The following is a 13,601-nucleotide window of genomic DNA, read 5'->3' as shown; positions in this document are numbered from 1 at the left end:
AAGATACGCAAAATCCACTTGAATCGATTACAAAATTGCAGTTAAAGGTAGTGTTGTAATACCCCTACCATATTTGAAAAAAAACTTTTTTGAAATTATATATAAAGATATATAAAGGAAAACATTTTTATTATTAAAATGGAAAATAACTAACGTTATACTTGTCTGCTGTGATTGATTTACCGTTAAAGCAGCCACGGCTTTTCTTAATATTACCGGTAGTAATCACAGAAAAAATAATTTAGCTTTAACTATTTTCTGTAGGAAAATATATGTAAACTACAGCAACTGAATCATGTCGACATATCGTCTAATTTATACATGTTCTTGAAACATATATTACACACAGACTGATACAATCTTTATCAAACGAGGACGTATGGACAAACTATAATCAACAAAGATAATTTTTTTATTTACACTATGTTTAAGCTGGCGAATAAAACTACTTGAAAAGACGATAAAACTGGCCAAATTAGTAATGATAGTATGCAAGATTTGTGTTATTAAGGGAACACCCAGGTATGTATTTTATGATCTTGTTATTATTGTTTCCAAAAAAGTATTTATCATGACTTTATAGCACAGTTCATTCATTTGGTTCATTATTACGGTCTATCATTGCTGCTATCTACGCATTAAGGCCTATGCTATTTTGAAATTATGAATTAGGTGGGTGGGGTACATGCTATTATTTCTGAGGAATTTTGAAATTACTGTAAAACAAACGTTATTCCAATGTGACAATACATCAAAACCACGAAGTGCTGAACTCCTTACTTTAATTGAAAAAATAAAGTGGGAAAAGTTATCAGTATGTTCGTGTCACATTTTTCGGGGTAAGTATTCTATGTCATCGTGCATAACTGCGAAAAACTATAACATACATAATAAAGCTACACTATCCGTGTAAATGAGCTGAGAGCTATTTTCCTATTTCCGCTTATTACTTTTCTAAAAAACACATTACAATTTACCAGATGTTGGCAAAATTTGTCATTTTGTGCACATGCCTTTACACATGAAGTCCGAAATATAGGTATGGTGTGCGAGAAGGGCCTGAGCGCTTACGTAGTGTTCATTTACAGGGAGTCTACTGCTCAGATAAATATATATATATAACTTTATCATAAATCCGCAAAGTGCAACAAAAGAAATAACATTATTAATTTTGTAATAATATTATTTATTTACAAGGTATGTCTGACAAATGACATCGAGAAAGCTGACCTTTTAGAAAGCTGCATTTTCAAGTACCTGAAATTTTCCACTTTGGTTAAAAAGATTTTTTTTACAACAGATAATGACTGACTACAGAAGGCAATAAAAATACCCTTGAACTACAAAATGCTACAACCTACAAGTTTCAAAGTTCAAGTATAGAATTATATTGAACACATATGCTTTAATTTAAGGTGAAAAATTAACTAGAACTCTGTGATAAAAATCGAATAGATCATTTCGGACATACTAGACAGTGAGAGAGCAAACATATCGTACGTATTATTTAGCACTGTGGGTATATACTTTTTACACTTAACATTCAATTCTACGAGTACACATACATATACAAATATAGATATATTTACCTTTACCTTCTATACATTAGGAATATGTTTGTTTTACATGTAAGTTTAAACCATTAAACGACCGTGAAAATATAATGCAAGTGGCGCTCACATTTGATCTATAATTGTAAGATTATATTATAATGCAGTATTACACTGAAACAAACAAACCCGTTTTGTATTTATTTATATACAAATATAAACAAACGATCAAAAACGCGAACAATGTTTATTTTGTTTGATTGAGAGTAACACCGAAACGACACAATTAATTTTCCCAGGTTTTGTTGGTGGGGAGAGACTCCAGGTGCTCCTCCAGACATTTTTTGGGGCTCATACTAGTACCTGGATCGAGACACTAACCTCAGTTGGATGGCTTCCTTACGTGAAAAGTTTTACACATCAAGTGAGTTTTTAATCCCACTTCGGTGATGGGCGAGTAATTCGAAGCCAGCGACCATGTCCATCAAGTTTTTCTTTTGCAAGTATATAACATAAATATTCAATTAAATTTCGTGAACATAACTGATACTCTCAATGACATTTACCACGTCGGCAATTACAAATGGTTTGCCGAATACACCATACTTTTAATTACAAAAGTTTACACACCATGTGGGTCGGAAAGCACGAAATTTACGTTCTTGAACGTTTATGTGAATTGTCATGTTTGAAATGTAAACAAAGGAATTTTCATGTTTTTTGGTAAGGATCGACTTGTGATTGTCAATGTTCCCGATACGGAATACATATGAATGTATAAACACGAATCGTTTCATCTTACAGGACTTACAAGAACATAGTAATTAGGCGGTTGTTTATTTTTTGTATAAGTTCATATTCTAATAACCTTTGACACTGATTTCGGGGACAGGCCGTGTTTTTGACATATACATGTCTGTTGTTGGGCTTGAAAAAGATAGGTCCAAAATTTAAACTAAAGGCTATATTTGCATAACTCTTTCGTTATTTCTGTGCATACAATCCGGTTGTTTAAAGGTAAGAATATCAGAAAATTACAGAAAATAAAACATATCTTTGAAAAAGTCTCGATCTGTCATCATTTGTTTGGTTAGCGCATGATTACAAATTTAATGCTAGTAGGCCGTGATGTCCATGAAGCCGTGTAAAGTGATAATTTTGATGATACATTGGTTTTATTTTGTAATTGTGAGTGATCGTAAAGTGATCAAAAAGATCGGACAGTGGGATGATATGAAAAAGTGATGCTTTATTCAGATTAGAATGTCAATCTTACTCTGCAATAAGGAAATCTAAGACAAAATACTCCTTTCATTTCGTTCACTGAAGAAAACATGGCGGACATATTTTTGTAAAAGAGCGGTGCACGTGTGGTTTGTGTAACACAGTTTAACGACGTTTACATAGAAAACTAATGCTCAGCTCATTTTCACTGACATATCCTCGATTGAATAATATATATATTGTATATATATATATGAGAGACTTACGGTACCAAACACTTATCCCGAAAATGTCTATGCATTTTCTTCTAGTGCACTGTTGGGACATGGTTTTGAGTGTCACTGTTACTTTATAATTTATTGGGAGATACTGTTTTGTATTATTATTAGTCTCTTTTTTATCCCCGTGCATTTCTCGCGTTGTTACGACAATCTCAGTTTTACATAGGAATTTTGCACTGTCAAAATAGCATAGGCCTTAATGTGTAGAAGTTCTGTCAGAGAACGTGATTCTAAATTATTCGTTTTAAATTGCTACATTACTAACAAATAAATATAGAACAAAACAAGACGATACCAAACTGGATTTACTTATGATATTTTTATAATACGTAAGATTTTATTTAGAGTTCCCGAGCACACTAAACTTTCAAATAAATTTTGTGATAGGTAGAAGCGGAAAAAAGATGACGAAACTCGGTCGCATTTCTTTAGTCATGGAAATCAATATTAATAATTTCAAGTTAATTTCATAACATGTACACCTTTTCAACTATGTTTGCTTTGCTTGCTTAGTATTTATATAGTTAGTGGCAGACATATTTATTTGTTTCTTCATAGAAATATTCCAACACAATAGAATATGGCTCACAAGAAATCAGTTACGGAAAGTTCAGAAACCGAGCCAGTGTCAAGGAGAACTAGATCCAATAAACAGAAGACGAAAGAAGAACCACATCGTTTGTCAGACCATACAGAAGATTTGGTACAGGAAACAAAGAACAATGACAACATGGTTACTGAAAGTGGGAAATCAGTCGACAAAAATATGGATAAAGGTCTGTCAGAAAATGTACTCGGAGACAACAAGCATTCATCTTCAAAGATGGTGACTGAAAGTAAATCCGATACCATGACTCGGAACGACAACCCGTACAAGGTGATAGATGACGAAAGGAATGAGACAAATGTTGAAGTAACTGAAAGCTTCACGCAATTTTCGGAAGATGGATGTAATATTGTCCGAAAACGACACGAAATAAATAAAGAAACACCGACCGTTCGCAGCTATATGGAAAAAGGTCAATTAGATTATGATACAAAATTGAACAGAAATGAAAAGAAGCATGCCAAGAACGTTGAAATAATTGATCACAATATAAAACACATTAAAGCTTCCAGGAAGTTTCCTTGGTATGTTCTGTGTGCCGCCGTAGTTGTACTTGTTCTTATACTGTATTGGATTATGACACCCGGGCAAAATGATGAAGTAAGGGGATCACATACAGACGTACCAAATACCAGATATCAATCATTTCAAGATAAGATTGAGTTGGTCAAAATAAAGTATCTAAAACAAACGGAGAGATTTTGGAGAATAGTAGAAAGTCAGTTAAAGCGACTGCTAACTGAAACCACAGAGAATTACCCGGCTGTAATCATGATCGCCATACCACTCGGACAATCGCAGACTGGAATGTGCTTGGCATTGGATATCATTCACAGTATAAACAATGTGTATGGTGGAACTTTTTCAGATACATTTATTGATCTTAGATCGTTAAAAGGCGAATCAGCTGCCAAAAGAAAACAAGACTTGGATGAACTTTTGCAAGCTGCTTTGAATACGAACAAAGGAGTACTTCTTGATCATCTGGAAATGCTTGAAGCGGATGTAGCATTGCTCTTACATGGGTATTGTGACGGAGATAACGCACCTTTTAAGAGCTCGGCGATATTTCTCTTGCTTCATACAAATTTCAACTCTACTAGTCTTCATGACATGTCAGTGAGTGATACACTTACTGAATTATGGCAGGCCGGTCTTGGAAAAGATGAATTTGATGCTTTGGTGAGCCGAATAGCCAATAATATTGCGGCTGTGGAAAACGAAGACAACTTTAAATGTAATGTGACAGAAATGTAATAGACCTTTAGGTGGAACAGTCTCTAATATTTCTTAATGTTACATAAACTACAAACATTATATTTCGTTATACTGCAACCGTTTCTTTTTTCCAGCAATTGTTTTCAGACACTTTTAGTGAATTTGTTAAACTCATTGCTTCACATGACTAGGGCAGTTTAATTGAGATAATCATTCCTGTAAAAACAAGTATGAACAACCAAAATGCTCGAGCCAAAAACACAAGTAGCTGAATGAAAGAAGAATTTTATGATGGCATGCATCAGCAATTTGATGTATCCTGATTTAAGCAAATAAACATCAACACCAATGTTTAAAATAAGTTTTAAACGATAAAACTATATATATATATATATATATATATATATATATATATATATATATATATATATAGTACTATTTTAAAATAGCTTATTGAATCAGTTCTGACCAAGTTACGAACGATTTTCCGTAATTCGCTATTATAACAGTTTATCTCATTACATAGCCTATTTCTTGTTCCGGGATTTACATATCCATTTTTAGAATACATGTAGCAGCCGTCTAATTTTGTCATTAACAAAAGTGTAACGCAATTAAAAATTTCCAGATATTTTCTGAATTTTATTATGAGTATTTAGTTACATGGATCATGGATTTTCAAATTCTCCTGCCTGGAAAATGAAAATTTCATTTCATTTTGAATTCAAAATTTGACGAAAATGTAAAAGGATAATGCAAGTTAGATGTACTTTTTTATTGTTTTACAATCGTTAATAAAGAGATACAGGCATTTATTAAAATGCTTAAGAACATTCCAGAAGATCCTGGTATTTCAAAAACACAAACCACCCCAACAGTTCAGGGGTAAAATTACAAATGAGATTACGATGTCTCGCATACAGAAATGATATAAGATTTTTTTCTACTTGTAAAAGCAAATATTTCTCGACAATGGAACTTTGTACGAATAAACAATGCTGAATTGCAGCGCTTTTATATGTAATTTTCAGACGAATTCCAGAATAAAACAAGGATCCACTGTTTTTAGACTAGTCTCAATCTTCACGAATTTGAATAGCTGTTTCTGTGTATAAATCTGATATTGACCAATAGCAACGTTGTATTCTGAGACTTGTCCTCAAACGCTTATAACGACAAATGCTGCTGTCGTGTACTCTCGATCAGTTTCCTTTAGCAGCGACGAGCCTTCACGGTAAGCTATGTAAGATTTCATATCATAGAAACGAAAACGTTCGTGTACTATTCCGTTTTCCTTTCTTGCACATCAAATTAATATCAACGTAAAATTTCTGGATGCATCCCTGCGTAGACGCGAAATAACATTTGCTTATAAAATGTCTGAAATTTATTATAAAGAAGAAATTAAATGGTTTATTTTTTTCCCAGTGACTGGAATGAAAAAAAAAGACCCAAATTCTTTGATTGAATGGATGAAACAATTTTTACATGTTTATTTGAAATGTCTACGTTTTCAGTGGTTAAAATCATGTGACACATCATTTACTGAACATTGTCTGCAATGAGATATATGATAGATGTCGATTTCAGCAGGCCTTGGGTTTCCAACTGCTATTCCCCCATTTGGGAATCCATTATCGGCTGCCATAGGGTTCAGACCAAAAACATGTGACACAGGCGGCTGGACTTGTACCGGCAGTTGTTCTGAAGGCTCTACATACTGTTCCTGTTCATTGGCATCGTGAAGTTTTTTCTTCGTTTTATCTTTCTTCTTGAAAATGTGTCGAAGTTTTTCACTGATACCAGAAAGAGGCCTGTCCTTGGAAGCGTTTTGTTGGTTTCTGAGGGCATTAAAAACAGCAGTCCTGAATCCCCAGCTAGTAGTAAATGTACCATCTTCATCTTCAGACCCATCTTCATGCTGCAAGGAACGAACTTCAAGCATGTATCGTTTCATTAGTTTCCGCCGGTGTATAGTATTGTTGTAGCGGACAATCTCCTGCTCTTTTCCGACTCTGAAGATGAACCGATTTGGTAATATGCTTTCTAAGAAAAGTATCACAGACAATTTTTGGAGTTTCCAATGACGGTCTCTTGTTCTCACGTTACCCACGTTCTCAACTAGTTCCATACATGTTCGTGACATCATGGCTATCAGCGCATTTACCATAAGCAAAGTAGTCATGACAACAAAACCCACCAATATTACGATGCATAAGCCTGGATGACGGGTGTCGTAAATTGCAGCCATGTCACCGATGCCAACCATAAGATTAAACATAGAAAACAGAACTCTCCATATGTTTTTGTAGTCAGTATCATCTGCAACACTTGACCCTTGAATTGCCATATGCATTGCTGTGGCGAAAGCGAGTACTTCTATACCAATTATCACAAAGAAACGGGACATGTCACCAATGAGAACCTTTTGAATCATTACCGAGAAAAAACTAAATGGTCGAATAGCTCTAATGAAAAATATTGTGAGAAACCAGCCGAGCATCATAGCGAGAATTAATAAATAGTTCTCATAATAGGTACTCCAAATAGCCAGGAAGAAGTCAATGATAAGACATAGTCCAACCAAAATAAATAGGACACGAAACCATCCGCTGCTGTACGGATTCCAGAATGATTTCAAAGTCCAACTCATCCGTCCTTTAATCATACGTACTACATCTTGGGCAATATATAACACTGAAACAACAATACATATTACACCGTAGGCCGTAACAAATGCATCGTTTGGAATGTCTTTTGTAAAGACTGGGGCACTATTGACATCAAAGCCTGCTGAAGTGTTTTGATTGTGTCTGGAGCGCTCCACGCAGTACCATGTCAGGAAAAACATAAAAACGGAGTGGAATATCCACCAAGGGTAGAAGTATTTCCGATAAGCATTCCATTTCTGGTTTACAACTCTCATTAGTGGTGGAAACAAAATAAACTGGAATGCAACAGAAGGCTCCAAGTCAAATAGCATCATGAGCACAGACTTTCGGAATGGTTGAAATTCAAATGTAGTCTGCCTTCGGGAAATATTTTCGGGTGTCAATCCGCTTGGCATGCTTTCGTTTACTCCGGTTATTTCTCTGGATTTCATCGAGGAAATTGCGTCTATTTCTGTGACGTCATAAATCTTTATATCAAACAGTCCATCTTTTGAATTTTCGAAACAGTATGCCTGGAAAAAGGAAAACACGATCAATATTAAACAGAATGTTTTTTTTTTTCAGCTACTGTTTATGCCGACAGAAATAATGAGGTAAAATATTCTTGCGATAACCAGTTCTTTAGACAAGACATTGTGATAAAATAAAAGTAAACGGATATCTTGAGGGGGACACATTGACAATAAGGTAAAAGATTTCTCAGGACTGTATTTCTTTACGCCATTTTGAAATGCCTACACCGATACGAAATTAGCAAGTCAAACAACTGCTATATACATGTAGTTTCTTTGTATAACGTTCCATATGTTGTGGCAAATTAATATTGTTACAACACGACATCAAAATGTTCAATTTTTACATTGTTTTGTACGTTTATAGTATATGGTAAGAGGACAATAAGTATTAATAATTATATAATATAATAATCTTTATTTTCGTAAGCTGGATAGATTTCTGAAGTACCTCTTGGTCCATGATGAACGAAAATACTTGGTGTTGTCCAAGTGCTGCTGCTAGTTGCAAGGGATTTTGACATTCTAGATTCTCCATCAACCATATCTTCTTCCTCAGTTTTCTGTTCTTTATAGACCGTGCACTGGTTTCGTAAGGCGCTGGATCCTCATTTATTTTTTGGCACATGTCTAGGACATCATTTAGCTTATTTGGATACAAATATCCGTATCTGTAATAAAATGATAAACACAATTAGGAACATATAATCTGAAGAAGGCGCTTGAAATATAGTCTAGTATAGTTTTTGTAGGAGTCTTTTAATAATATGGCATTAGAATGAATATCTACAATGCAACGGAACATTTTAACAACAAAATAAAACTCACATATTATATTATATAAACGTGCTAGTATGTTCGTACCTTTATACAAATAGCACTAATTTTGTTCAAAGAAATGATAAGAAACTTAGAGCTAAGTTTGTTATTTTGTATGTGTTAAACTCAGTGATTGAAACATCATTTCAATAATGTAATGTCGATAGGTTAGTATTTTAGCAAACGACTGCTCTTTATTTCTGTACCAGAACTGACTTGTTTAAATTTCCGAAAGTATCACTAATAACTTCTTCACATTACTTCAGTCACACTGTCTTATGTCAGTATATGCCGGATCCAATGGATTGAACGTTTTGTGCTAAACATGCCTGATTTAACAAAGAGCTAAGTTTTACAAAATAAAAGTAAGCCACACCTACCTTATAAGTGAATGACATACATTGTCACCTAATCTATTCGTGCCATCAAGATCTGCCCCTTCATTAAGTAACAAGTCAAACATTCCTAAATAAGAAAAAGTCATAGTCTATCAAATCACATAAGCATTTGCAACCTTCAGAAAACCGTTGACATGTGTGTGGAAGGTTATCAGAATTATAACAAAAGAAGAGAGCATGCATATAATAACATATACAAAATGAAGAAAATAACAACAGCAAGTCTAATGAGTTAATCAACACCGGCCATTTGCCCTACTATTCATACAATGATAGTAATCATAAATGAGTCAATCTAGAAGGAAATTTATGTCTATATCGAGATTGATGCAATAAAATGCGTTAAGGTATTAGATCACTAATAGTAATGTTTACAAAATGGCCTCTGCTCGGTATATTCTGAAAGGTAACCGTGTTTTGCACTATTTTGTAATTTTTAAACAACTTTTACCGTGCCGTTTTTTTTATAAATTTTGTATAACTTATGGATTCTCCTCCATCTCGGGTAGAGACAAATTTCAAAGTGATAGCCACTATCCAAATCGTTTGCAGGGAACTCATTTTACCATTAATTTTAATAAAAAAAAACCCATCAAACTATTGGTAAACAATTATAAAACAAAAAAGAAAAATTTCAACTTTTTTTTTTTTTATGGTGCCTCAAGTAAACGGATTTAATGTGACAGAATTCATACTTCAACATTGAAAAAATAAGGTCGAATGCTGTGTTTCTGTTTTGAATTTTGCTTACTCCATTTAAAAATAACCTTAGGGCAGACGTAAAACCCACCTAAATTTCTTCCACAATATATAATCTAAGAGTGAAAGCAAAATAGAGAACTTTCACCGCGCGTAACTCAATATTTTTAAAGATGTGTAACTCTACCCCTTCTGTTTAAGTAGTAAATTCACTTTGAACACCAAGAAATCGCTTATAAGATTAATCTTTTTCCCTTTTGGTACAAGAAATCAATAAAAAGTCTTGAAAGAAGTAAAAACTTACTAGAAAAAAAGGAAAATAAGGAAAAAAACATTTGGTCCCAGTAGGGCTTGAACCTACACACCCGTTAGAATTGCAGTAAAAGTAGGTTTTATTGTAGGAATTGAATACTCTTCAAAAAGGAGGTTCTCTATTAGTGACCTAATACCTTAAGTACAAGTTTGTCCTCGTTTTAAATAGATATAATATCTGTTTTCTATATCTTAACAGAAACTTACCCTTGTTGAACGTCAGTGCTGCAATGGATAGAGGTAATTCTCCCATCATGACGGTATTTGTGAACATCTTCCCAGTTGCTTTCCTCTTCAACAGGGTTGATTTCCAATGTTTTGTGTCCTTTTTGGACAGTTGTTTCAGCAACGTATTTACTAACCAGATATTTCCTTTACATACAGCCATGTGCAGCGGCGTTTGTCCGGCATATTCCGTGCTCCCACGGTCTTGCAGTATGAGCTTTGGAAGCTTCGAGATCAATAACTCAACAACTGCTTTTTCTTCGTTGCTTTTAAACTGGAAAAACTTGATTGCCGTGTGGAGAGCAGTCTCTCCTCTTCTATTTTCGTTTGCATCTGTAAAAAGTATGCTTAACTCTTTATGTCTTTATGTGTATGATGCATACAATCAAATAGGTCAGGTAAAAACAAAAGAAAAACAGCTGGTTATCAAAGGAAATCTTTTCGAAATTCTCATTAGACATAATATGAAACGTCTACTACACAGAAAGCAAAAGGTGATAGACTATAACTAATAACACAAATGTTTCAATTTTGATCTGTTGACCAAATTATAAGTACATAAAAATAGGAAATGCAGCGCAATGACATATCAGTTTTCTGTATTAAATGACATTGATAACCAAATCTAATTTTAAGTTTATACTAAATCGTGGCCAATACTTATTTAAACCGATATCTTGGATGACATATAATATAATTATATATATATGCTGAAAGATATAAAGGAAACATACCTTTCTCTAGATATGATAACCTGTCTTGAATCACCAGCTCCTGTACAATATTTTCTATTGTTTTTAGTCTGGTTTTTGCTCTCTCTGGATATTTTGCTATGTCTTCTATACAGCCATATATATCAAGTTTGTCGGGAACATGCTGGTATGTTTCTATTGGTGTCTCTTCAATTATATCTCCCATTTTGTCCATCAGTTCCAAATCACCATTGAGCTGATTTTAGCAACTGTAAAATCAATGATAAGTTTGAATATTTTGTCACACATATCTAGTATCACAATAATACAGTAATTAACATAGCTTGAAGTTAGAATATTGCTCTGATACAAGTTACAAACATAATTAATAATTCTGAACGTTATAGGTATGAAATTAACAAAAGCACATAATAAATATTATAAATAAATATGACAAAAACAATAATTATAGCAAAAAAAAGAAAAAAAAAAAAAAAAACAAGAAGAAAAAGAAGTTAAATTCTTACCTGAGTCTGACTTATATATCTTGTATGAAATGTAAATATCATTCTACACTTAAATAAACATGACAGAAATAAAAGGTACTACATGAAGTCACTCGGTGACTAAGACAAGCTCGCTTTTGTTTGCTTTGTCTGTGCTCAGTGCCTTTGTTTTACAATTTTTCGGTCTGTGCTCTTCCCGTTGAAGGGCAATGGAACGTTAAATTGTGCTTTTACCAAATAATGAAAACACGCAGAATGTATTGTTTTTATTATATCAGTTATATTTCTTTTTATACAATATCTTAAGCAGCCAATTTAGAAAATGCTCTTTCAATTGGGGCAAAATATTATAGTTTCGTATTTTAAATCGTTTTTTTTTTAAATTTCTTTTCTGTATCATTTGTTTCTCCTTTAGTAAATACAAAGTCATATATAAGTGTCTAAAACAACATTACATTGTTGGAGAACATTTTCAACGAACGTTGATCATATATCTAACTTCCCTTGTGTGCCGGTCAAAAATATTTTGTGTAAATATTGATTTTAACAGGCTTAAAGATTTGTTTTTACGAATAGTCATTTCAAATGGCAAATAGCAATGAATTGAGTTTTGACTAAAGAATAAAAATGATAAATATCATAAATATCTAGTAGGAAAATCATCGTAAGGATTGGTACTGTGTAGCAGTTATTTTAATCAGTGGACGGTCATCCCGAAAATTATTTGTCATTTTAAGATATTGTCCATTTGGACTAATTTCAACACTTAACATCAAACCATTGGTGACTGGCCCTTTCTCTAAGCCCTTGATCACAATTATACAAATTAAAATCTCTGTGCCATTTGCACGATTCATGGCAATATTACAAAATGTATCAATCAATGAACTGTAATATGCATGATTGCACTAAATTCGGAAAATTTGTATATGTCATTATAAATGAAATTATAGCAGTTTTGTCACTCACTTATTTTGATAGTGACGATGACATTTATTATTAGACTAAACCGTACTGTTATCCAGTATTTATGACGTTCAAGGGAAGTATCTTTCTGGTCGTGTCATACCAATTCATATACTTACTTATATTTGACCTAAACTAAATTTAAAAATCCATTTAAATTAGCGTAAGCGAGCTATTTAAAACGTCAAACGATGTGTAAATTAATGGTCATTTGGAAGTTTAACTGTCTTAATTCAATACAAATGACTCGAGGTTATTTAAATGTAATCAACAAATCTCATGTTTCATTACATCTTGTCGCTTTATTATTGATAAATGCACAAACATAATACATGAATGATTTCATTAATCAAACTTTTATACAATAAGTATTAATGATAGCAGGCGAAAGAGTATATGATAATATGCTTCATGTACGAAGGAAAAGCGCGATTAAATTTTGCATTGCCGCGGGTAAGTGTGACATTTATTCTGATAAATAAATGCAGACATTTAAATACATTTAAAGGGTCATGTTAGTGAATTCATTCTATTGTAACCGTGGATTATTTTTCATAAACTCGCTGTTGATTTAAAAAAAAAAGCTTTATGTTATCCAATTTACGCCTCGCCTAGGAAATTTTAAAAGCTTTTTGTTATCAAACAATGTCATACACCTCGCCATGGGATTGAACTACCGTCCAACATATGCCGCGCCCAGGATCGACCCCACTCCTATCACACGGGGCGCCCAGGGATCGAACTCACACCCAGCATGCCGCTCCTATGGATTAAACGCCCGTACCCTTGAATTTTAGTATTGTGCTAAGCTTTCTTCGCTAATATGGCAGCTACCAAAATCATTTAATGTATAAATTGGGTTTAAATACAACAGTTGTTAATTTCATTTTTTAAACCATTAAGCTTTTCTAAATTGAAAT

The 13,601-nt window shown here is 33.4% G+C and overlaps 2 protein-coding genes across 2 annotated transcripts; one reads left to right on the top strand and one right to left on the bottom strand.

The window, feature by feature from the left end:
* The first annotated feature begins 388 nt into the window (after nt 1–388).
* On the top strand, nt 389–5,219 carry LOC123555231 (torsin-1A-interacting protein 1-like). Its single transcript, XM_053524246.1, has 2 exons — nt 389–522; nt 3,614–5,219. The coding sequence occupies exon 2, from the start codon at nt 3,636–3,638 to the stop codon at nt 4,917–4,919; it is 1,284 nt and encodes a 427-aa protein (XP_053380221.1). The 5' UTR covers nt 389–522; nt 3,614–3,635; the 3' UTR covers nt 4,920–5,219.
* A 149-nt stretch (nt 5,220–5,368) lies between these two features.
* Nucleotides 5,369–11,855, bottom strand: LOC123555206 (transient receptor potential cation channel subfamily V member 5-like). Its single transcript, XM_045345880.2, has 6 exons — nt 11,737–11,855; nt 11,252–11,478; nt 10,500–10,850; nt 9,264–9,348; nt 8,516–8,735; nt 5,369–8,064 (listed from the first exon to the last, which is right to left on the bottom strand). The coding sequence occupies exons 2-6, from the start codon at nt 11,442–11,444 to the stop codon at nt 6,394–6,396; spliced, it is 2,520 nt and encodes an 839-aa protein (XP_045201815.2). The 5' UTR covers nt 11,445–11,478; nt 11,737–11,855; the 3' UTR covers nt 5,369–6,393.
* Between the last annotated feature and the right edge of the window lie 1,746 nt (nt 11,856–13,601).

The sequence above is a fragment of the Mercenaria mercenaria genome, chromosome 15 (assembly GCF_021730395.1).
Source record: "Mercenaria mercenaria strain notata chromosome 15, MADL_Memer_1, whole genome shotgun sequence".
NCBI classification, from domain to species: Eukaryota; Metazoa; Mollusca; class Bivalvia; order Venerida; family Veneridae; genus Mercenaria; species Mercenaria mercenaria.
Note: the sequence above shows the minus strand (reverse complement) of the source record. Positions and strands in the feature narration are given on the sequence as shown.